Genomic DNA, 26,882 nt, shown 5'->3' on the forward strand with positions numbered 1-26,882 from the left:
CGTCATCGAATAATGAAATTAGTGTTCTTGATTTTTACTATGTTTGATGATCCCAACTATCCAAGTAATTGAAATATTGTCATTATGGTGTCTAATTATTATTTTTGATTAATTCAAACTTGCTGAACTCAATTGATAGGAGTGTTTCTGGTTATCCTGAAAATCCTGTGATAATAATCAATTAGTTGAATATAATTGATTATCAAATTTCACTAATCATCCAGCTCTACTGTAATCACAAATTGTCAAATCTGATAGTTATGTGCCAGTGTAAGTACAAAACACCAAATTTTATTTGTATACCAATCTAAACACTAATTACTGTTGTTTCAGATCTCCAAGTTTTAGAAAGATAAACCTTATTTCATTTCATTTTAGTACCATGTACATTGTGAAATGTGAAACTTAATAAATTACTGTGAGTCTGTGTACTTGTCATCTGAAATTTGTAATACAGTTCTTTAAAAAAAGAGTAATTTGCCATTTTTTATAATACTTAACTCCATTTTACTGGTAAAGTAAAGCCTATTTTTCCCTTTTACTAGAGTGTGAAATTCAACTCTTAAATGCACATTTCATTATGAAGTGTAACCTGTGTTATTCACATACACTTGAAAGTCACTACATTTATATAAATGCCTAAATACTTAAGAAGTAGACTTGTTTTAGGAGAAATTTGTATAAATTACTGTTATGAGAAATTTGATTTTGCTCTTACACAGATTTGGTCCTTTAATAAACAAAATGTTACTGTAATTTTTTTTTACATGTAAAGTTCAGTCAGTATTGTTTCCCCAATTATCTGTTAGCCAGATCCATTATACATTTATTTTTTGTGTAAATAGAAAAATGATTATGAAAACTATGTGGCTGCATTTCTTTTAGGCACTGTTGCAGGATTAAACACACACACACACACACACACACACACACACACACACACACATAAAAGATATAACAAAACAGTGTAAAAAAATCAGTCAGTAAAACTAAGTGCTGTTTTTGGTATATCATAATAATAATTTAATCTAGTGTTCTAGGTTATATATATTATTTAAAAGTGTTGGTAACATTCATATAATTTGATATTAAGATATATTAAAAGCTACCAGTTGAATTTCCCTTTGTGATGTTTTTAAAGTACTACAATATGTATTTTAAGTTCAAATACACATTCATTTTTATGTATTATTTGTAACTTAAAAAAACTGGTAGTGGAACAAATTGAACAACCAACATGATTTGGTGATTGGACAGTTTAGGGACTGTAAATGAGTAAAAGAAAGATTTTTTTGTTAATCAAAATTTTGATTGTACTATGTTTCACACAAACACAATTGATTTAATTATTGTAATCTCTATATTTATAAATATTAATGTTGTTAATTTTCAAGTTACTTCTAATTATAGAAGTTTAAGTTTAACGTGTCATTGTTTTCTCTTTTTCAAGGGACTTCACAATACATTGAGGGGGCATTGTTGTAGACTATGGTATTTTTGTTTGGCCAGAAGGAAGTTTAATGTTTGAAATTTTCTCCAAAGTTTTATAATGATTTGAACTGTATAAAACATGGATTAGGCTAGAGCAAAGTTATTATTGGTTTTTTGACTCATAGTATGGTACATTAAGTCTGAAGTAGTGAGTGAGTCAGTTATAAAATAACTTTGAGTTAGTGAATTTGTTAGTTAATTAATTCAGTTCTGTAAATAGTGAGAAATAAAGATGTGAGAATCAGTTAGTGGAATTTCTGCTAGATGTAGTTTATTTGTGAAATTAGGCCTAAAAGTTGAAGAAATAACATTTTGTAATTAAAAAAGTTGTTGTTTGTGGGAGTCTGGTTTAGTTTTTGATGTTTTTCAACCCTTTTTTTTAGGTTTTGACCCACATTCACATATGGCAAATTTTCACCCAAATAGTGGACCCTCAGCAATATGTCATCATCTAAAATCTCAAGAAGTCCAAAAAATCAAGACTACTAGTCATGGTTCAGATGTAAAAACCCATACCCTTTTTGTTAACAATGACTATGCCACAACTAGCCAAAACTTTTTGGTGGCTGCTAAAGGTGTTCCTACATCTGCTGCTTTCCCATGTGTTAATCCATCCAAAGTGGTTTCTGCAGCAGCAGCTGTAGAGAAACAGGAAGACATGAAAGACAAGTCATGGCCCTGTCCAGCATGTCAGGTCCCTTTCAAGACAGCATCTGAACTCCAAGCTCATCTTTCTCATCACACAAAAGATGATAGAACAGCTCCTTGTGAAACCTGTGGTAAGCTATTTATTTCAGCAGAGAGAGTCAGAATTCATGTGCGTGCAGTTCATGGAAAAAAGTCTTGTTCTTGTGACATTTGTGGCAGTGGTTTCAGCTACCGTTGTAAGTTATTGGACCACATGCGAACCCACACAGGAGATAAGCCATTCCACTGTGATGTCTGTGGAAAGAACTTTTCCCAAAAGAATCATTTGACTCGGCATTCTATGATCCATACTGGAGAACGTCCTTACCCCTGTGATTTTTGTGGAAGAGGTTTCTACCGGAAAGACAAGCTATCCCGGCACAGACGTATACACACAGGTGAGAAACCTTATATATGTTTAACCTGTGGTAAATCATTCTACTTCAGAGATAAGTTAACATGTCACATTAAAATACACAGTACAGAAAAGCCTTTTATGTGTGCCATCTGTGGAAAGAGACTTGTTGAAGAAAAGAGATCAGAAGAGATATAAATGCTCCTCTCACCATTTACACAATTCCAGCTCCATCAAGTACTGGATGATAGTCCTGCACTGTAGAATTCAAAAGCAGCTTGGCCATGTCCAAAAACAGTCTGACCATTCCAAGCAACAGCCTGACCATGCCCAACAGCAGTTACAACAACAAACTTTCCCAGCTCAGTCCCATCACCAACAATGTGGATCACAATTTACAACACAACCCTAACCATTTCAAATTCTTACCCTACAAACATAATTGGCAAGGTCCACCACCAGGGATTCACTGAGCAACTTGAGCTTTCATTGGAAACACTATTAGTGTCAAACTCAGGACAGGTTCACTTTCATTTTCATCTTCTTATTAAAACCTTTTTTTTTATCACATCAGTAGTAGGAGTCCATTAGATCCGAACCTAAGTGTAATCAAGCATGTATCATAAGTAAATATATATATATATACGTACATGTATATGTTTACTTTTATAGACACCAATCTTGATGTGCATCACCATTTATTGATATGATAAGAAGAAGATCTACATTAATTTATGTTGTAAATAGTTTATTTCTGGGTCTTGTATAAAAATATGTAGCTGCTATTTCATATAGCATTTTATAACTTAAACGGATCATAGTGTAGAGATAAAAATCATATCGATTGAGGATATTATGATAATACATGTCAAGTGTATTACTGTTGTGTGTGTGTTTCAGTGTCGTTATTCTTTGAACTATTGGCTTTCTTCACCATGCATTAAGTATATATATGTATGTGTTTATGCATGTTTTTTTTGGTAAAAGATTGAAATAGCTCTTATACTTGTGTGAATACATAGAAATGGTTGTGAAGTTTAAAGCATAGTCTGGTTTGACAGCAATAAATATAGTCATAGTATTTCATATAGTACTAATAAATGTACTTCTTTTTAATTTCATTTAATTCCATGGCATAGTATTTGTGTACAGCATAATGACGATGGCATTCAACATTTTAAATACAAAGCTTTTTAAAAATTTTGATGTTTTTTTTTTGTTTTTTTTTTGGTTATTAAAGTTAGAGTAACAAAACCTGTTTTTTTTGTTTTTTTTTTGAGACTACAGTAATTTATTCTTAGATTCAGGAAACTGCTTATTATTGATGGGAAATATCATGACATTTTATAATGTTGTGGCACATTAAGCTGCAAATAGTTTTAATAGAAATGCTCTGTAAGTTTTTTTTTTATGTCTTTTTATTTTAAATATGCTAAGTCATGTTTACTGCATTCTAGTCATATAAAACTAATTTATTATTTGCTCATGATTTCTCAAGGAAACTTTTTATACTGACAGCTACATTATAATTAAGCAAAAAATAATCAAGACTTCAGTAATGACATTGTAGGAAGCTTTATGCATATTAACAAACTATGATTCTTTTTAAGCTAACACATACAAACATAATTGGTAATATATGCAAATTTTTGAAAAGTTATTTATAGAAGAATACATAGAAGTCTGTTTTTGTGAAATTTACTCTGACAAATCATATTATTTTTATATTTGTTTTTAATGTTTTCTTGTAAGACTGTAACGATATGCTTAACTTGTGGTTTAATATGTTTTATAGTTCTTTTATCACAATATGACATGTATCACGATACCTGTGACTGTTAATTTGTTAGTATAGCAAACGCTAAATGATCAATATTGCATTTATAAAGAGATAAGAAATTTATTTCTTAAAATGTAACTGTTGATCATCTGAAACATCAACTTTAATGCTAAAAATATCAAAGGCAGTGTTTAATATAATCATTTATATAAATTTCTTTAACCATAAATGCTGCCAAATTGTGGGTTGTTCCAAATATTGAGGCAGCATATCAAAACTAGTATTCCACCTGGAGCATGTGCTGAGGAAGCTTAAGTATAAACTAAGTTGCTTTCAGTTTAACATTTGTTGAAACAGGAAACTATCTTGTTAACCCACCCTAACAACCTACCCACTTTCAAGACACAAAGGCCTTTCTGAGCATCCAAATTAATTGTTTGTGCAAATCATTATACTTGGGTGAGAGTAGTGCCAATTTTACTGTATTGCAAATATTATCAGTTGTAATAGCTAGATTGTTAACCTTTTTCAAGTCTCAAGAAGATAGTCTCTTTCAGTATATCTGTATAATGCCCAGTAATAGTAATGTAGCTTTCAGTAGATCTCAAAATTCATCCATCACCAATAATGGAAACGGAAGCTCATTTTCAGTTTAGTGTTATGCTTGTTCTTTTCCTCTTTGTACAGATCTGTACTAACTAGAGTACTGAAGTGAGTCTTCAAAGGAATCTCATATCATGGTTGGAAAACCTTAACCAGAGTTATGAAGCCAAGATTATCCATCACTGAAAATGGTCTCGTTTCTTTAGTCATAAAGATTCAAATAGCCCTTGTTTCTCTTGCCCCTTTGACTGTTTGTGTTTAATTTAATTTTAAAGCTTCCTGGTGTTTAATCATTGTGATCTTTACTGATTATAGAAAGAGAAGCTTGTGAGAGTTTACTTTTAATTTCCTTCATTTATTGTAAAGTAATATTTTTCTTCTCAGGTTTTTGGCCAAGTTTGATGTTGTTCACCTTTTATAACTGACTTCCATCTCACAGATTTTACATATTTTTTACTCTGTTCTGATTCAAAACAACCCAAAATATTTCCAAACAGTTTATATGTGGGAAATAGGTACATCCTGTATTTTAAACTTTGATGAGTCAGCCATTATTGAAGAAAATTGTTATACAATACATAGACTGAGCACTTGCTTGCATGGAAAAATATATTTATAACTTATATTGTTCAAAGCATGTTTTTATATAACATAAAAGAATATAGAAAAAAAACAAGAAAAATTGAACCACAATGCAAATTAGCTATGTATCAGACTGTGGCCAATGAACTCTGATGAATCATCATGGCTCTATTTTCTTGTGGACTTCATTCTGAAGTGTAGTACATGCTTCTTGTACTTTATTTTTGTGTGGAGCTTTTTACAGAAGAAAGGTAACGTAATCAATTTGAACACCTTTTATGATTTAAAAGAACATGTTTCCTAAGAAACATTAACAGCTAACTACAAGGCCTACAAAACATAAACAAGTAAAGAAAAACTTTTCAAAAAAATAAAATAAATGTAGGGATAGCTAATATCAATCCTTTAAAAACAATGCAAACAAGATAATAGGGATGGCATTTACATCAATAGTGCAGTAAAGCATTAACAGAAAAAAATAGCATAAATTATACTCAATTGTGATAAAATAATTTTATATATTGCTATACGTTATTTCATTCCTGTGCCATTATGTAGGGATGATGCAAATGTCATTCCTACTATCTTGTTTGCACTGTTTTTGAAGGATTAATATTAGCCATTCCTACATTTACTTCCTTTTTTGAAAAGGTTTTTCTTTATTTGTTCTCTTGTTTTTTAATGCAGTATTTTAATAAGACATAGAAAGGTTGTATTTATAACCAAGTTCTAAAGACAGTGAGGTTCCAACTATAATATTTGTTGTTTATCTATTATTGACTGGTAATTCCTGTTTCATCCTGTACTTAAGTCTCTTAAAGGAACACCAAATTTCTGTAAGGAAGCTAACCTTAAGGGGTAATGATAACGTCGTTTACATTAAAATTACATTTTTTTTAAAACTACTACTAGTTATTAATAATACATATAAAAGTGTATATATAAAAGGGGATATATTGTGGAGATTGAGCAGTACAGGAGTCAACCTCTCATGCCTACTTCTGTCTCACTTCCTCCTAAGCCTTTTGAGCTGGGCCAGGCTGATGATGATTTTGATCATTTGTTTCTCCCCAGTTGAAGTTTGCTGCACCTTCCCATCCACTACCTAATGAATCAGCTCATCTGTCATCAGTCTTTTTAGACTATCTCTCAGGTATATGATATTTTGTCTCTTACACCTGTTTCCTATGACCGTAGACCTTCTCCCTTATATGAAACAACTACCAGACCGTATTTAGTCTTTCCCCCACCCCCAATATTATGATCCATGCTGATCAATTTGCCTCTTAACTGGGGAGAGTGCTACTATGCCTCGTCTCCCACAGACCTTGGATCAGTCTGCCCTTGCTTATCATTGGGCAGACTCTCCGACTGTTGGGGTCAGTTCTACCTGTTTGGGGGGGTGAACCCAGATTATCCTGTCCAACTTATCCAAGTCCAATTTTCTTGCCTTTATCTTGCCCTCATGACCCTGTTAAGGTACCTTTCCACCCTTCACCTTCTTTCAGAGGCTCTTCACAGGAACCTTGAGGGGTTTTCTGCTGAAATCCTCTCTATCCTTACTTTTACATTGTCTTGTCTGTCATCTTTGGCTCTTGAGCTTCAAACAGGTTTTGTTTGTTGTTGGGACTTCTTTGGCCATGATGCGGTCATTCTGCATGGTCCTTCTGATTGCATCTTACTGACCTGCTCAACGTTGGTTCTCTCAGTTGCTCCAACTATAGGTGGTCCCTCCCTACTCTGTCAACCACAGTCACCGGTGCTCCATCCCACGCTGTCCATCTTCACTCCTGGCTTTTCTCAGGTCTAAGGTGAAGAGTTCTGGTTTCTCTCACAGAGTAGCTTCACATTTAGCCCGTTCCATTTGCCTTTCTTCTTTGGCCTTCTATCAACACAAGTGGAGGATTTATCGCTCCTGGGCATTGGCTTGGGGTTTCCAGGCTTCTCACTCAATGGTTGCCTGTATCTCCAAGTTTCTCACGTGGCTGTTTGAGAGGGGTTTTATGTCTCCTCGATTTCGGAAGTTTTGGGCAGCGTTATCCATACCTTCCAATTTTACCTGTTTCCACAGAGTATTTGCTTCCCCTGGCCTTTCCATGTTGATCCGTTTCTTCCGACTCCATCAGCCACCAAAGCATCTGTTGCTCCCAGACTAGGACATTGTGGTCCTTCATGCCCTGACTTTACCTCCATTAGAACCTCCGTCTACATGTTCCCTGTTTCACCTCTCTTTGAAGGCATATTTCCTCCTCCTCTTCCTCCTGGCCTGCGGGCTTCGTAGTTCAGATATTTTTGCCCTCAATGTTACCAGGACCTTGTACCACTCCTCCTACCGTATCCATTATCCAGATTGTGCTTTCCTTCCTAAGACCTCTGCAACTTGAGAAGTTCAGTCCTCCTTTTCCCTTATCTGCCAATCCTATATATCTCATCTTTACCCTCATCCTGATTCGGATAGACTTCTCTGTCTTATCCATGCCCTCAATTGTTATATTGTTTGCACAGCTTCCTTTTGTGGTCCTCATTCCCACCTTTTTATTCCTTGGTAACCTTCCTCTTTCTGTGATCTTTCCTTGGTTACTCTGGCCAATTGGGTTTGACATTTGATCCCGTTGGCCTATTCCTCCTCCTCTCCTTCCCAGTGTGATCTCTTTCACATTTCCTCTTCACATTAAATCTGTTACCTTACCTTCTCCCTTGCCTCTCTTCTTTGTCAGCCATTAGAGGAGATTCTATGATTGGGCATGTGGATGACTGCACACGTTGATCTCCCTCTACCTACACCACATCGCTATTTCTGCTTCCTTGTGGTATCGCCTGCTGTCTTTGGCTATTCTACAGACTTTGGCATGGCTGTGACATGAGGTAAGTACTTACTAGTGCTTTCTTTTCTTTTAGGGGCCCCTTTTTCAGCTTCACTTTGGATCCCACTCTATGTCGAGTGGTGCCTGACAAGGTATTCTGTCTGTACTTGGATTGGATTCCACTTATATGGCTATAACCATTCACAGACATCTTGCTATCAGATCCACACTGTAAACAATGCTGATTCTTATACATTTTCCATGGCTATGTACGCTCACCCTTGAAATGGGGTGTTTCACAAGATCACTAGTGTAAATTCCTCATGATAATTGCATCATAATATGCCTGTCTCGAACTGTACCATACATGGATGGCATGGGTAAAGCAGAAGAGAATTGCTGTACATCCCTGCCATGCCTAGATTGAATTAATCAGTGTAGACTGCTTTTAAAAATAGGGTTTTATGATCACCCAGTACACTGTCTTGGGTATTGCAGTCCTTCCAGACTCTCCACTGCAGTTTTCCTCCTTTTTTCTAGTGGAGTACAGGAGTCCTTACCACTTACCAGTTCCAAATTGCTGGAGTCATTGACCATAGAGTCAACCTACTGGATGGGTTCCACAAAGATGGTGGTGTTCTGCTAGTGTAGAAGGAGTTACAAGATCTTCCTGATGAATAACTAATTCCCAGAATTGAGATGCCCAAATGCAGTTCACCCCATCAGAATGGGTGCCCTCCTCCTACCCTCACATGGAGGTGAGTGAAGCTTTGGAGATAGAGTGAACCAGTCACACAAGTCTTCACACAGGTTTTGAGTTGGACATCTTTCCCTTTTGACTTGTCTTCTGTGTTGTGGGTTGCAGAAGGTCTGCGTGGCCTGTTTCTGCTTCTGTCCTGGGTTTTCCCTCATTGGGTGATGAGGTTTATACCTATTTGGGGTTGTTTTTGGCTGGTTTCATGGTTGCAGGGGTTGAGTGCATGCAATGGACTTCTCTCGGATTCTGGATGACACATTCCTGGATCCCTGGCATTAGGCTACCCTGTGAGTTCCTGGAGTCAAAAGTTAGTTTCTCTCTTGTCTCTGGGAACTGAGCTGAAGAAAATATGATCCTCATCCTACCCTTGCAAGTATGTTGGTACCCAGTGAGTGAGGTTTTGGATGTAGTTGACTTACCAAGTACAGTCCATCGTGCCTAGCCACTCTACGCCATGGGACACATCCTCTCTTGTCCACTTTCGATCATGGGATTGGTGATTCTAATTTCTGTTTAAGGTCACATTGCTAAACTATCCTCTCCCACACAGATGTGCTCCTTTCATGTTGCACCATGTCTGGTCCTCCTGATCATGTCAAGGTTCCTTGTGAAGGGATACCTGGCTCAGATGTGGTGTGGTGCCCCTCTTCAGTTCATCTGATCTGTTCCTCTCATTCAGGGGTGTCCTCCAGACACTTCCTGGGGATACGCCTGTGCTTCTCTCACACTGATTCCACCTCCATTTCGATATTTCGAATCCTTGAGCAGAGGGAGAGGACCTTAAAAGTTATAATTTTCCTAAATGTAAATGTATTTCCGATAGGTACTTTGCTCTGCTCACACATTCCACCCGTTCTCCCCACAATCTTCCAGTGCTTGTATCTTCTGCCAAACTTCGAAGTGATAGTTACGTGGTGGCACGTAGAGGAGTCACATGTGTCACGTGATAGTAGTGCTCTCTGATTGGTGGAGAGGTAATGCATGATGATTTGCATGAGAGAAGTGTTGGAATTTTGGATTTGAACAGAGGGATGATGAAGACTATGGCATGCACTTCTGAAAAAGGTAGCGTACAGAGGAAAGCACAAAATGAGAAAAGCCAATCTTGTAGAGTAGAGGGAAATATTTATCGGAAATACATTTTCATGTAGGAAAATTATAACTTTCAATTTTTCACTTGATCATTTTCATACAGTTAGTGTTAGGATAGAGAAAATAAAATATAAAGTTATACTCTTAAAAAACTTTTGATGTTCATTTAGAAGGTTCTGGAGGTTTTGCAAATGCAATATGAAAATTGAAAACTGAAAACAACTGTTTTTATTATTAGGATGAAGATCATCTTTCACTCAAACTGACTCAATAAAGGATTTGTAAATCCACAGACAAATCTTTAGTAAATATACTTGATTGCAAACTGATTTCTTGTGTACAACAGACTTGTATTCACTAAAGGCTGCCAATTTTTAATGAAGGTACACTTAGTACATTCAGAGCTATAATATGTTGTATAGTTACATGGTAGTTACAGGATTGGTTAAAATGCAGGGAGTTAAGGAACACAATATTTCATTATGTACAATGTATATAGTCTACAGAACAAATCTGTCTACGGTATATAAGCTCATAGAATGCAAATATATTCTGTGTATCAGATCTGCTTAACATAAATATCTGTGATGTATTTGGGTCCACTTATAACTGACAGATAAGGTCAAAAGTATCTGCAAAACCGCCCAGCATGGCCAGGTGGTTAGGGAGCTCGAATTGCAATCTCTGGGTCATGGCTTTGAATCCCCATCCCACCAAACATGCTCATCTTTTCAGCTGTGGGGGCATTATGATGTGATGGTCAGTCCCACTATTCATTGGTAAAAGAGTAGCCCAAGAGTTGGTGGTGGGTGATGATGACTAGCTGCCTTCCCTCTAGTGTTACACTGCTAAATTAGGGACAGCTAGTGTAGATAACCTTCATGTAGCTTTGCATGAAATTCAAAACAAACAAACAAGTATCTACAAAACACATATTCCATTAATTTTATGTAGATAATAGATTGAACACAGATCTCAATGAAAAGAAACACACATAATGAAAAAATAAAATTATTATTCACAGTATTTGTCTATTTTATTTACTGGCTGGTGTACAATCTTCCTAAGATTTACTAGCTGCTAATGTTGAGAGGAGTCTTTTATATACCTATAAAGACAAACATAAAGGGAATTCTATATACATCTGCACAAGATGAAGATAAAGTGAGTTCTTTTTACTACTGCTCAGGATAAAAGCAAAGAGAATTCTCTGTATATCCACCCAGGGAAAAAAGACATAGGGGATTCTAGTTTATTGCCAAAAATTCAGACAAAACATTAAAAATGCAGTATACCAGAACCTAATGCTGTGTATATCACTATTACATATACATGACTGTTTCAGTTTAAGTTTAATGCAAGAGTTATGATATAGATAGTTTATCTAGTGTGTGTGTGTGTGTTAAATATAGTTATTTTTATATGTAATAGTTTATTGCAAGCTTGTTTATGTAACTGTTTACAAATCATACATTGCTGTTGGATATTTAAGACTGTTTAGTTTAAGAGTTATTATTTAGTTCATTTAGTGATCTAATATTTAATGATTTAGTTTTTATGACAAGAATGTTAAAGTTTATTATTTAAAAGGTGATAGTAATAACAAATTTTATTGTGTAACTCTGTAGGAGTCGTGTGTTGTGCATGCAGTTTAATTGTTGTACTTGGCTTTAGTAATATTATTGATGTCATCTTACTCGAAGCTTCCAAGTTTTTCTAGTTATGTGTAATATTGTTGCTACTAAAAGCTAGATAGTTCTAGAGTTTTCTGTCTTGTGTTATAATTCGTGCAGATACAGCAAGTTAAAGAAGATGAAAAAGTAGCTAGTTAAAGAAAACAGGAAGTTATCTGCCATGTGAGTGATTAGCCTTAACAAGCAATTTGTATAGTGATTTTGACAGCTGTATTGTAACAACAGAGATAGGAAAAATAATTTTGGTTCTAAAGTAACTGAACCATCCTCTGTGGGATTTTGATGGGAAAAAAAGGTAATTATGTAAAGCTCTGGATACAACTGGAGTAACCAACAAAAGAAGTGAAGTCAGAAAAAGTTAAGTTAGTGAAAGTGAAGTTAGTCTGCATGATTTAGCATAAGCTGTAACAGGCAACATTTTAAGGTGAGTTTAACAGAGATAAGGAGAATAATTTGTCTTGTCGAAGGATGTTCTAAAGTAATCGAACCCACCTGTGTGTACTTTGATGAAGAGGAGAAAATTATTTAAAGTTCTAGATACAACTATGGTAACACACGCGGTAATGTAAGTGAATTTATTGTAGATTGTGCAGTAAGAAACAGAGTAGAGAAATATAATTCACATTGTCAATTGGATTCTAAAGTAATTGAATCAGCCTGTGTCGACTTTTGACAAGAAAAGAGAATTATTTAGAGTTTTGGATACAATTGTGATATTCTATAGTGTAAAGAATTTTTGTACATACATTTGATTTGTTTTGAATATATTATTTTAAAACAAATGGGTTACGTGCTGTCCCCAAAAAGTCTCAGACACCTACTGTAAAAGGATCCAAGCCTATATATTTCAAACTTGACAATTGTGTAGTCTAATAGTTATGAACTGGTGATTGTTATATTATTGTGTCAGGTTGCTAGAATTTTCTGCATTTTTCTTGTTGTTTGAATTGAGTATTACTGCATCATAATATCTAGTAGCCTGTGGAACATTCTAGACCTCTGTTGATGAAATTAATAACTATTTCAATTATTTCATCTATAATATTTAAGTTCTAAAGTATGTTAGTTTATATACTAAAGATTACCAAATATACACATATACTAAAGACTTGTATAAAACATGAGTATGTACATCATTGAATGCATAAATGACTTAAAGTATTAATATGTGTGAGGTCTATAGAACATGTGTTAATAAAGGTTTGTAAAAGTTTACTCTAAAGCCCGTAGAATTTGTCTATATGATAATACAAAAACTTTCAGGTCGTGAATCTTAATAGATGCCTTTCAGATCATGTATACATATATATGTTAAACAAGTTCTTAAAAGCATGAATATTAATATTATAACATGTAAAGCATCACAAACATGGTCAGAAAAGTTTATCCCTTTCAATACAAACTCACTAGATGGGTAATATAAGCATCAGTTAGCCCCAGTTCTTGTATGCCACCTGATGATGCTAGATAAACCTGGTGAAACGATGTGAATAAAATAAACAAAAGTTTTACCATGTACAACTGGTAAAAATTTGTGTGAATTTTCAAAAACATAGTTCTTTAATATTTAATATAAGCATCTGCTCTGCACTGAAAGGACCTGAAGTTTGTAAATATTAGTACTGTAGAAGGCCTACAGAATGTAAGAATAGAAACTGTACATTATATAAGGCTTGTAGAATTTGTCTATATGATAATACAAAATTCTTTCAGGGTAAGAGTCTTAACACAATACAAGCCTTTTGGATCATGTATACACAAATAATGCATAAAGTTTGTTAGGTCTACAGACCACAAATATTGACAATGTATAAGATATCAATAGTAACTTACAATCAAAGCAAGCTACCTACTTAGATTAAAAATTGACATCAACTTGGTAATGAATATATTTAATTAAATATACTTTACTTACTAATAAAGATTAGAATGCATTGTTTCATCATGAGTACACCAGTCTATCACATTTGATGGGCACCATCACACTGGTGATTGAAATGCCTGTAAAAATGAGTTTTGCAAGGGCTTGTTAGAGCCCCTGTCAGGTAAAATACGATGCCCGATACTGATCCTTTTATTCCTGCCAAGAGAATGCAGATCAGGTTATTTGTCATGGCAATGGTCACATGATCAGCTGTTTGTATACAAAGACAAGCTTTTGAATAACTTCATGTGGCTCTATTAGCTGCTATGATTTCGATACTTTAATTTTTGTTGGCCTAGACTAGCAATGTTACATGCATAGTAATACAACATTTTTGAATTATATTTTTGTATATAGACATCAAATATTTGTAATTGAGAAACTAAGTCAGTGTTTTAATGATTAAATTACAAAATTGGATATTAATTATTAGCAAATTTGATCGTCACATAAATTGCATTTGATGAACTATTTTATGAGTGACACAAGGCTGCAAGGTCTGCTATGTTGATCAAAGGTTGTCGTAGCTCAGTGGCAAGCTGTGAACATGTTTCAGTTTAGTCAGCAAAACTGTTTTATTGATAGAAAAATAGTACAATTCAGAAAATACAAATTAACTTTTATTATCCAATTTTGTAAACAGAAAATTGAGATATGGCATCAGCCTGTTAACAGCCATCGTGTTTCTTAAACATAAAAATCTGGTACACTTGCTTGTTTTTGATATTTTTGGCTATAAACCCAATAATATCTCATGAGGTTCAGCCAGCTAAGAATACCAAATAATTTCTCTAATAAAAGTATAATAACATAAAAATAATAAAACTAGATATGTTAAACATTCCAATCAAGACTCTTTTAAAAAATAGCATTAAACAAACAGCGGAGTATACCTTAATACAGAACACATAAACACTAGATGTTAGCGTTAAGTACTGTCTTAGATTTAATGTTTGTTGAACAACTTAACACCACTACATATAAGCAAAACTTTACACAATTCTCCTCAATAGAGTTTTATGATCAATGATAACTAGTACATCAGTTTTACATAAACGTGAAATTAACCTTTATTACCTGTCTGTTATACATTTTATTTCCAAATTACATGATGAGAAACAACAGTGCAGTAAACTAGATGCAAGGACTGCATAACAACAGAAATAAGGCCTTGAGTTCCATCATGATCTGTTGTTTCCTTTCCAAATCAGTAGGTTAGCCATTCTGCTTTTTGGCCAAAGATACTCCAGTGAAGCATTAAATGTAGCAGTATTTAGGAGTTCAGTATAAAACTGAACATTGTCATCACTTCATCATGTTCTTTATACAAAAAGTTGACTATGCCAGCTGATCCTTTTTTGCTTGTAAGGGTCTTAACTTTGCATAACAGTTATTGTATTAGCTTCTTTTGTTTATGCTTAATTTGAATAAGGTTTGCAGTCTTTTGTAAATGTATCTTGTGTGCTTTTGCTGTCTGTACTAACATTAACTCTGTTGCTGAATTTGTTGTTTTAAGCAGCAATATCTGAAGTGTTTGATCAACTGAAGCATTTTCCTATTGTGTTTCATAAGTTTCACATTTTGGAAAAACGTTGATGAAATTCAGTGTTTATAATAATCATGATCAAATACATTGGATCCGTGTTGATTAGGTATTATATCCCAAGTCTGCTATGATCTGACTGGAAGTCTGTGCTAGTTATCTCAGTCTTATTTTGAATATCATGAATGTCTGGGATAAAATAATTTACCAGCTTCAATAATCTTTTTTTTTTCTTCTTATTTTGGGCACCATATTTAACAAACTGTGAAAAGTATAGCATGGTTAGTAGCTTTGGTTTTTCTTTTAGATGTCTGGATCTGAGATGAGGCAGTAGATAGGTTCACTGATGGTAAATAATCAACATGAGTAGGGCTCCTCTTTTTGTCCCCATCACAAAATGATGTCTACACACATAATATTTTCAATCACAATAAACTTATTTTTACCAGCAAGTGAACAGTCTGTTGTGTGAATTGAAGCATTTCTTTTAGATGCTGGTATTACTACAACCAACCACAGAACAGTAATCATGGCCTCCTGTTATTTATTCAAAGCAGTTGAATATATTATTATTGGATTATCTTTTGGCAGAAGTTCAGTGATAGCTGCCATTTAATAGTTAATTTATTTCTAACATTTGTTACAGCCATTTTAACTTATAGGCTTTACTTCAAATACAAAACTAGTAGCTAATACTCTAGTAATACTAATACCATTTAACAGAAGGTGTTTTGATTGCTTACAAATTTGACTAAATTACCAATTAGCTAACAAAAGCACTAACTCTCAGTGACCTGAATAACTTTACTCAATCAACAGCTCAATCAGTTGTTCCTCTATCATCAATTCTTGTATTTATATTGAATTCTCACTTTTACGAATTGTGGAAAGTTTCTCTAATCTAGGACTTCTTTTACAACCTTTAATAGATCTAGCATGATCATTGTGATTAGCAGCTCACTCTAATAAACAACTAAATTATAACAGTAAAAATATAGCTTACAACAATTCCTAGATAATACAGTACACTAAACTTTATAATCACCAAGTCTTATTGATGGTTTTCTCTTATGTGGCCCATGGTATCCAGATGAGATGAACACTTTACTGTCCCTTCATTGGGGAAGTACTTCCTAGGTAGATGGTTGAGTGAATACATTGGTGGCTCTGTCCTTGGTAATCCTCTGGAAGTGTTCTAAACAAGAAACCTGGACTTCTCAGTAGGTTGACTTTCAGCTTGCAAATTTTTCTCTGTAATTACTCATTGGTCATTCTCTCACCAAGTAGTTCCATAAACAATCACAGTGAATGACCTTTGTTGTGGGGGTGGGGGGGGATTATTCAGCCATACATACTCATCTCGAATCTAGTTTTATCAGTATTAACATCTCATTGAATTTTTATTTCATCACTAGGTGATTTAAATCTTTTTCTGGGTAAAGTCGTGTATGACATCTTTATTCTTCAGGTCCACAAGGTTTCTTCTGACCATCAATCCCTCTCAACATGCTAGTGTTTGGTTCCACTACACCATATTCACTAGATATAGATTTTTTTCTTAATAATTCCATATACCAGTATAGCACTTCTTGGAGGTACAAAGACCACCCTCCTTGTTGTCACTGGAAGTTCAACCTCTGTAATTTCTGTATAGTACACAGAGATTTCCTTACCAGAATGTGAAGCTAGCCTCACCTATCATCCATGGATTTTCATAAAGTCAGTTCTCAATATGTCAATTACCCATACATCATGAGGTATAGAGAAGTTTCGTATAGTAAGGGTAGGTTTAATCTTTCATCTTACCAGAACATTGTATCCACTTGCTTTTCTCATCAATCTATCTCTCTTCATAACTAGAGGAAATTTCCCACCTTTCATTACCAAATTGAACCAATCTATAATAGTTGTAGATCCAGTGTTGATCAACATACTGCAAGGTTTTCCATCAATAAACCCAAGTACTCATAGATAGTTTTACTCAAATAATGAACTTATCTTATTTGGGGTAGATGGAGTTTTCTTATCTGAACTTTGCCACATAAATCCAGCAAGTTCCTGTTTTAATGAGGACTGGTTAGCTCTTTGTTGTTCCTTGAATATGGTTGAACATTTTGAACATCTTTCGTGTAGGTAGATCAGCCACTGTAATGCACATTATGGAAACATGATAAAGATGTAAGCTGTATTTGTCATGGATCTTATGTTCATTGACTTTTAAAATATTCTGGAGTTTTAAAGTACCACTGACACTTAGAGTGCCCCCAATATTTTAAAAATCACACTTTTCAAATTTAGCCTAAATCGAAAGTTTAACCTCTTCGCTACATAACTAAATTATTTTTTGTCTTAACGGCCATTTTCTGAAAACACAGTTTTCACTGGAGTCACCAATTTATTAGCATGGTAACTTCACAATTAAAGCCAATATCAGCATGAGATTTAGCACACTTGTTGATATAACACACTTCTGTAGCTTGACTGTTTTAAAATTCACAAATCTTTACCAATTGTCTTGTTGTGAGTCTAATTACTACTAATGAATGCATTAATTAAAATTGATTGCCCATAGCTCGTTGCAGAAAATTTGCAAAGTTTTTAATTCAAACTATGAGGATGTTCACAAAGAGCATGTGTATCAATTCTCATGTTTTTATCATTCCTAAATAAAGTTATGGGGTCAAAACAGTTTATGTTATGTATTTCTTTCTCCTTGCCACATTAATTATGCATATCACATATATGAGTGAAAGTGTTCTTTCAGAGATTGCAACATTATACTTTTGTTTTGTGCTCAACTTGAAGGGTATAAGACGTGTTTAACAGTGTTTCCTCAGCATGTAAATTTGCTCACTTCTAAGGGTCAGTGCTACCTTAATCATGAAAGTTTGTGAGAACTGTGCTTTGCTGTTTGGCCTAACACACACTCTGAAGATTGACTCTTTAATTTTAAATTAATGTTTTCTTAAGCCGTATCATTGTTGAATTAGCTACAGTCCTTTACTTTGAAATCTTTGAACTTCACTAATAACAGGAACTACTTTTCTCACTTGCAAAATTCAACTTTATTTTTGTTCATTTGGATGTACTGCCCATAATTATTTTTGACCCAATGCAGTTGTTATTCAAACATCTTGTCCTATTAAAAGTTGATGTTTAGTCTGTTCTATCCTTATTTGAACTCATTACTTACTTGTTTCTGTCTGTTTTAGGGTTTTCTAAATTTTATGTAATACAAGTGTTTGGGACCATCTGAATCCTTCATTGTAGGTGTGAAAATAGTCAATAAAAGTCACAAAGAGGTGAGAGTTTGAGCAATTTGATAGCACAGCTGCCTTTTTAATAAGTAGATGCAGGCTCGAATCCCAGCTCCTGACACCACCTACAGTCTTTGGGAACTTCCTGAAGACAGAATAGATTAGCAGCTGAAATGTACAGTAATTATTAACAAGTCAGTAATTTATTAAGTGATCATATAAGCTACTAACCATGATAATGATCTGTATCTGATCACTTCAGTCTTATAATATGTACTTAAAATCTCAAATGTTAGATCTTATATACATACAAAAAAATTTTCCACTTCTACCCTTCTCAGTTAGGAATCTGTAATAATCATTTCTTTTCTCTTTTTTGTTTTCTGGCCCTCATTTCAATTCTATTTGTCAAAAGGATCTTTTTGTTCCTTTTATGTACAGTGTATACCACACTCTTTGCTGTTTCCTGACTGAGACTAAATATAGGGTCAAGTTTTTTTGTTTTTTTTTTCTTGTTAGATTCTCTTGAACATTTGAGTACATGTCCTCTTTTAGAAGTTCTCTCCTTTTGGCTTCAAATCATTAGAGATTTCACCAATGACTGACTGGTTTAATATCTAGCCTGATCTTTTTAAACTTTTCAGTACTTATCCTTTGTTATGGTATACTTCTTTATTTTTCCTAGCTTTGTCTTTTTCAGTGAACATGTACAGTCTTTTCCCTTTGTGTATAATATGTCAAAGGTTAGAACATTGCCATCTATGCATTCTGCTTTTGTACAGTTCATGTTTTGGTTATGCTTCTTGTAACTGATCAGGAAATTTAGAAATCTACCCCATCAAGGGCATGAAACGTAGAACCTTAGGCTAATATCAAATCAACATCCTCCTGCATTGACTTTTTTTTGCATTGTCATTGATTATTTCTTCTTTATTCTCAGTTTTAGTTTTTTAATCTACCATCTCTAAGATTTGACTGAATTTTTTATTTATAGTTTGCATTTGTCTTTAGGTGCTTCTTTGCAGCAAGATTTCGTAGCAATGCATGACCTTTCAAATTGTGTTTTCAATCATATGTATTTTGAATAACATGCTATACAGTGGGTTTTTTACTTTACGCTTTGATTCATGTAAATTCATATTACTGATTGAGAATAAAACAGTCATGAGTATGTATACAGAATGATAAGTAGTGGGAGGAAGCTTACTGCAGTAGCTGTTATAAATACTTAGCTTCTTATCCAGAGGAAGTTATCTGTTAGAATCTCATTTCACACATTAAAGTATAAATTACAGCATTTTATATACACATTTGTATCACTTGTCTTTTTTTTCTGATTTGTAGATGATTGAAGCTTATGCAGTTGGAAACTGAAAGAGGAGAGGGATTATTGTTGATGTATAAGAAGAAGAAATATATTAATTTGAATATTTAATTTTTTTATTTTAATAAAATACCACTAGTTATTTTTACTTATCACAAAAGCTGTAAAGTATTAATATAAGTATTATTAAAATGCATTAATTTCTTCAATATTCTTAATTATGATTTATTTTTAGTACAGAGACAACCTTGTTATGTTGATGTTAGGTTTATACTGTAGATATGTTATGTTGATTTAGACTTTGTCCCCAGAGAAATTTATGTGGACACCCATGGCTGTGAACCAAATATTCAAATGCTGAACATGTCATCCATGGTGTCATCTTATCGTCTAAAGTGCAATGAACTATTTGTTAAAGTAAACCAACTTCTGTGCCTGTGTGCACTTACAATTTTAAACTAGAATGTACAAATGCAAGCTGCATATATAGTTTTCTCTAAACTTTATTAAAATCTTACATTTCTTATTTTTTTATACAAATGTATACTCATTAAGTGATAGGATATAATACACTAGACATAACTGTAGACTTATGGTCCTGCCTAATGAATTTAGAGAAGTGTTTTTGATATATATATAGAATATAAAATAGTAAATACAATTAGGCTTGTGCAGAAACTAGAAGTGTAAAGCCATTTTTAGTAACAGCTATGCCACCAAATTCATGTAGCATTTCTTCCTTTTATTTTTTTTTTGAAATTTTCTCATTAACAGGTATCATACTTTGGTATACAATCAAATGCTGTTAAATTATGCAAATATTTTCATCTTTAAATATCAAAATGTATTCTAAATGACTGAATAGAAACATATGAAGATGTAACTGGATTGAAAGATTTGACCTTATATATTTTAGATTTCATTCATATGTGCATACTAAACAACTAATTTGTGCATGCTTTTACCGAGAAGCTGAATACTGTTTTTAACTTACCAATTGTTTTTATTTTCTTAGAAAAGCTTGAGGTTCACATGCCTTCATCACAAGGAGAAAAGCCCTGCTCTTGTGGCATATGTGGAAGTGGTTTCAGCTACCGTTGCAAATTATTGAACCACATGCGAACCCACACAGGAGACAAACCATTCCACTGTGATGTTTGTGGAAAGAACTTTTCCCAGAAAAACCATTTGACACGGCATTCTATGATCCATACTGGGGAACGTCCCTACCCATGTGATTTTTGTGGAAGAGGTTTCTACCGGAAGGACAAGCTGTCCCGGCACAGACGTATACACACAGGTGAGAAGCCTTATATATGTTTAGCCTGTGGTAAGTCATTCTACCGCAGAGATAAGTTAACACGTCATATTAAAATGCACAGTGGGGAAAAGCCTTTTATGTGTGCCATCTGCGGAAAAAGATTTGTTGAAGAAAGAGATCTGAAGAGACATAAGTGCCCTACTCGTCACTTGAACAATATTACTACCAAATGCCAGATGACAACCCCATGCTCTGGGATCCAGCAACAGGAGTTTGACCAACAGCAGCAGTCTGACCATCCTAAGCAGCAATCTGAACACCCCCAACAAGAGCAACCAAGTTATCACACAACAGACAACACAGATCATACCAAGTCCCTGGACCAAAGTTTTGAAACTCAGCCCTTTCACAGCCTTTCCAATCAAACTTGATTGGCTGTATTCTTAACTAGGGATTCACTGAGTAGCTTCAGCATACTCTGGTAGTGTTGCTTATCAACAACCTTGTATATGATTACATTCCTTTTTTCCTATTTTTCTTCATTCAATCTGTTAGATGAGAACTTGTTATTCTGCATAGAAATTACCTGGGAAAGAAATGCACATCTAGAAATTTATTTTTAGTTATAACAATTAGTGAGTAATGGATTTCATCCCACAATGCTTATAATCAAGAAAGTAGGCAATTTTCGATAAAAAAAATAAATTTTAAGAAAAAAAAAGCGTAGTATTTTGTTAACTGTTTTTGTTCTTAATTTTTGGGCTTCTTATACACTTCGTAATATATGGTATAGTGGTTTTTGTTAGTAAATTGTTATTCAAATACTTGTTAGAGCTAGTTATTGTAGTGGTTTATATAATGTTGTTATACTTTTGTTGTAAAGATTTATTATGTTTTATTCACCATGCATTATAAAATCTTATATTTTACATTAGTAATGGTTTGAGTTAAATAATGCAATATGTTTTCTGGAAATATGACTTTTATATTCTGAAAGTTTTTATGTTTGATTGAACATGCAGGCCAAATATGAGTAGTTCACCACTCCTGACAAGGCTTTATCTTTGAGATATCCATATTGTTTGAATACACACATATTTTGTGTTAGAAACATGGAAGAATAGGTGCTTATATTAATTTCTGCATTTTATCATTCAAGTTTGAAAAAGAAACTTACTATTGGTAATGGGCTATTTTTGGCACATTGAAGTTCAAAGTTGTAGAATAGTTGTAGTGAAATATAGTACATGAAGTATTTTAAAAATAATATTACAGTCATAATGGGTACATTTGTCTTAGGGGTATTCCATTTGCTTACCATCACAGGTTTTACCAATTCCCATTAACTCTTATAGATTAAATAAAATCAACTGTTTTACAAGATTTTACACAAAATTAATTTAACAATAAGCTGTACTTTAATTAAGTTAAGTTTGTAAATTTCATCACAATAATACTAATATTTTACGACATGTATATTATTTTATTGTACATTATTCTCTCTTGTTGAAGGAAACAAGGTATTTGTTTTAGCAAGATTTAAATATACTGCATATCTTTTACTTTTGTACTTGGAGTTTAATTTTTTAATATGAAATGTTTCACTAGCACTGAAAGAAGTCCTCACTACACTGATATTTACCATTCTGGCTTTAAAAGTTCTTGTATAACCTAAATAACTGTAAAATAGTAGTTATCACTGCCCATATTGGTCCCACGTTATGTCAAGCAAACTGTAATATGTAAATAATGTAGTGAATAAACATTGATATACAACTTAAATTAATACACAAAAACTTGTAAAATTAGTATGTATTTACTTTGGTGATAATATGGCTGGAATGGTAAAAATTGCCCTATTTTAAATGCCAAAGCTTAATTTTTTTTTTTATGTTCAGATAATTAAAAGTAAACAGGCTAAATTTTGGAGACATTCTGTCTTTTCTGTCAGGAATCATTTTGAGGAGTTTGTTTTTGACCCAGTAAGTAACACAGGATGTATTTAAAAAGATATGATTTAGTCCACGAGTCAGATAGGGTGATCGGTACCATCTGGGGAGGCAAAGTTGCATGGTTATATTTTAAAGGTTTAAGTATCTATACAGACTGTTTGGGCATGATAGATATCTGGCTAGAGTAGCTTTTTATTATATTTTTTCGCTGCTTTTATATGTATACCCTATGTTCTGTGATTTGATAATTTCTGGATTATTTGAAGTAAATGTCATCTCTAAGTGTTAGTACTTACTTTTGTATGATTTGCTTCAAACTTAGCACCAAATCAAATTGTGTGATGACAAAAGGACTATGAAGTTTTATGTTGATATTTGCTATAACTTGGGAATTATTAGGTGAAACAAAAATCTACAATTATATTTCAAAAGTTCATAAAAATACACATTTCAAATTCAACATCTCACAAGATTTGTGTGAAAAGATCAATTTGAAGCTTATATCCATACCAAACATCCATACAGCAAAGACTTTTTCTAGTAAAAAATTAATTACCTTGTCAAATATATATTGTTTCAATTGAATTTCATATTAAAAATGTTATATAAAATAGTCACAATCAAAAATATTTCGAGAACCACAAAATGGTATACTGGAAAATACAATCTACATTTATATGTAAACATTTAGTACTTGAACTTGTTAAGAACAAGATCTTTGCACTTATACTACTGTCATCACAATTATCTTCAACACTATAATCATAATCATCTTCTTCATTCTGGTCATCCACTTCAGCATCACAGATATGCTTTTTTTATATTGTCGTCACCAGGTTGTTGGTTTGTGTATGCCTGAAGCCTATACATTTCTGTCTATGGTAATCTGTTATTAATACAAACAGGGACCTACTGTACAAAAACAGGAACAATCACATCTCATCAGCTCAAGTACAACTTTTGTTGTTGGGGGTCCAGTCATCCAAAGAATGTCTAAATTTCCTTCAGAGTTAGCTCTGACTTTTGTGACTTGTGGGTTTAGGTATGTCAGGCTCAGATTCTAATGCCTTTCTCCAAATATTGGCTTGGTAATTTGCCCACAATGCATGTTGGAAGAGATGGTCTCTGCAAGGGGGAAGCTGGCTGGAATCTAATTTATCTCTTTTGGCAATAAAAATTTTGATAATGACATTGGTTTACATCTGCAGTTTAATTAGACAGAGCATACAAGTTCTTCCAACTTTAAAAAAAAAGCTAATCAGAAAGTACCCAGGAATGGCCAAGTTCCCTCTGTTGATATGTAGGTGCATTTTTCACCAACATTAGTGCACCTGTCTTTCCTTTGTCACCAAATGCACTGGTATTATCACAGTCCAGAAATGTGTGAAGGTCAATCAAACCAAAACATACATATGCACCAAGAAAACCAACAACTTTGGTGATGTCCTTGTATTTTTTGTGGTTTTGTGTTCCAGATTTGACACACATAGGGCAATGGATGTCTTTGTTGAAACTCAAACAAAAAAGAGAACATCTGTGTTTTCTGCTAATACAGTGATAGTTTTGTAACCTGCTTCTGTGGCGTGTGCAGTGTGTAAAATCATACAAGTGTCTGCCTCTTCATGAGATGACTTGAGGTCATCTATCATCATTATGTTAACTTTGGTCAACTTGAAACATGTAGTTCTTTGTAAGGTATGTTGCAGTATTTTTTCTTTCACTCAGTCGTCAGAAATGTAATAAGACTATTTGTTTTGTGAGCTACACAATAATTTCCTCCACTGTTGTACTTTATGACCTGCAGCAAGGCTCTTGAATTACATGCCAAAGTTAGACCCTCTTAATAGATGTTCTATGACACACATCAAAAATGACATCAATCCTATGACTAAGTGTGCCTTTGTGTAAAATCATTGACAGCGCATATTCTGCTAGTTCCACAAAGGTTGTCTCCTTTCATCTTCTGAATAATACACATTCCATCGATGATGCAGGTGGATGCTCCTGCTATATTTTCTGCTGGTGACAAGTTCTTCATTACTTAACAGCCAAAAGCTGCTTTGTTGGTCTTCCATGGTGATCCATCAAAAGTGGGTAGCGACCATGGAATTGGACCCAGTGGATGCATGAGTACCTCTTTGATTTTGAGGTTTCTGTTCTGTGTAATTATAATCATGTTGCTGAACAAATCTCTATCTGCATTAAGTTGCACTTTGCCAGTTGTTTTTGTATATTCTTTTCTTTTGTTGAGGTCAGAGAACATCTTCAGCTTTTGTTTGGTCATTTTGTCATGAAATTTATGAAGGCATCTTCATCAAGGTGATTATTTTTGAATTCTTGGTATGCTTTTTCTCCTAATTCTTGTGCATGAGGGAGTTGATCTGTAACATCAGAATTTGCTGCTTTGCCTGTTGACAGACTGACCAAGTCCATTTTTTCTCCAAAAGGATTCACCCATTTGTTTTCCAGCATATCAACTATAGCATCAACATAAGCACAGTCTTTTCAGATCCTTGATGCCTCTAGGTCTATGGGAGAAAATTTTTAACTGTGTAGTTGTGTCATAGCTCTCATTTGCCTGAGACATGTCATCCTGTACTCTGCTATCATGTGGTATTTGGTGGCTCTATTGGGATGAAAACTGAAACCTTTGGTGCCACCTGGGGTTTCAGTGTCCTTATTTACTGTTTCTTCCATCACCTGATCCACTGAAATTTTTCCAAATGGATTCTGAAATCGTAGCTGAACTGAGAACCCTCCAGCCTTGAAATGAGTGAAGACAGGTGAATGCTTGTTCAGTAGTTGTTGCATGCAAGGCCAGCGCAACACTTCAAGGTGCCCTTGGTCAAAAATAATGATTCAGCATCCCAACCCCCAAAAAAAATTATCTCGGCTATCCAGATACTCCCCATAACATCACCCCACGCATTTTTGTATTTCAAATATTAACACAGAAAGCTTGCAATGACAGACTATATTTAAAATTTTCAGAATTTAACTTTTCTTGATTTTAATTTTGCAAATGTTGTAACAAGTTCCTTCAAGTCTATTTGTTGTGCCAGGTCATGTTCTATGGACAAAGTAGCCAGGCCAACAAGTCTTTCCTGGGCCATAGAAGACTGAACGTAAATTTTAAACAATTTAAGTGTGGAAAAACTTCTTTCATCACTAATGACAGAAACTGGATACGTAGAGCTATTAAAGTGTTGGAGACACTGTCGGTGAGTTTATAGTTTTATATAAAGTTACATGATTGCTTCCACTTGAGGCATTGTGTAATAGAGACCTCTGTCTTTACTACTAAACTGCACCTTAAATCTAGGATCACTGAAAGATGAAACACCAAATAGATCTTGGGTGTATTTAAGATAATATTTTTTGTTTATGTAATTCAGAACCTTTTTTATTTTCCTGAGCATCTAAAATGTCATTGCTAATGAGATCCAAGGCAGTTTTGACAGAAAAGACACTGACATACACTTATGGGCACAACATCCTACTCATTGGCTAGAACATCAGTACCCTATCATGTAGATATGAAGTTTTCTGAGTCCTTTTAAAACTTGGTTGATGGTTTCTTTTTTTAATCTTCCATTTTCCTTTTGATAATTTACTGACATTATCCCCAGCAAATTGGCAATTCCATCACCAAAGTGTACAGTGGCAGGTTGTGCTTTACCTGTGCTAATAACAACAATATCCCTTTTTTCTAACTGTAGGCAAAATGGCTACCAGTTTCTTACACACACACACACACACACACACACACACACACA

The 26,882-nt window shown here is 34.0% G+C and overlaps 1 protein-coding gene across 3 annotated transcripts in view; it reads left to right on the forward strand.

The window, feature by feature from the left end:
* LOC106469627 (zinc finger protein 239-like) overlaps positions 1–26,882 on the forward strand; it is a 44,443-nt gene that overhangs the window by 14,150 nt on the left and 3,411 nt on the right. The window contains exons 2-3 of one of the 3 annotated variants that reach the window (XR_002612884.1): positions 1,875–2,576; positions 20,909–26,327. Coding sequence is in view for 2 of the 3 variants with exons in the window: in XM_022398203.1 (XP_022253911.1) it covers positions 1,875–2,576; positions 20,909–21,585 (1,379 nt within the window). In the remaining variant the exon portion in view is untranslated. Of the gene's footprint in view, positions 1–1,874; positions 2,577–20,908; positions 26,328–26,882 lie in introns of those variants that run through there. The other 2 variants (XM_022398204.1, XM_022398203.1) reach the window with 2 other exon arrangements.

The sequence above is a fragment of the Limulus polyphemus genome, unplaced genomic scaffold (assembly GCF_000517525.1).
Source record: "Limulus polyphemus unplaced genomic scaffold, Limulus_polyphemus-2.1.2 Scaffold3579, whole genome shotgun sequence".
Classification (NCBI taxonomy): domain Eukaryota; kingdom Metazoa; phylum Arthropoda; class Merostomata; order Xiphosura; family Limulidae; genus Limulus; species Limulus polyphemus.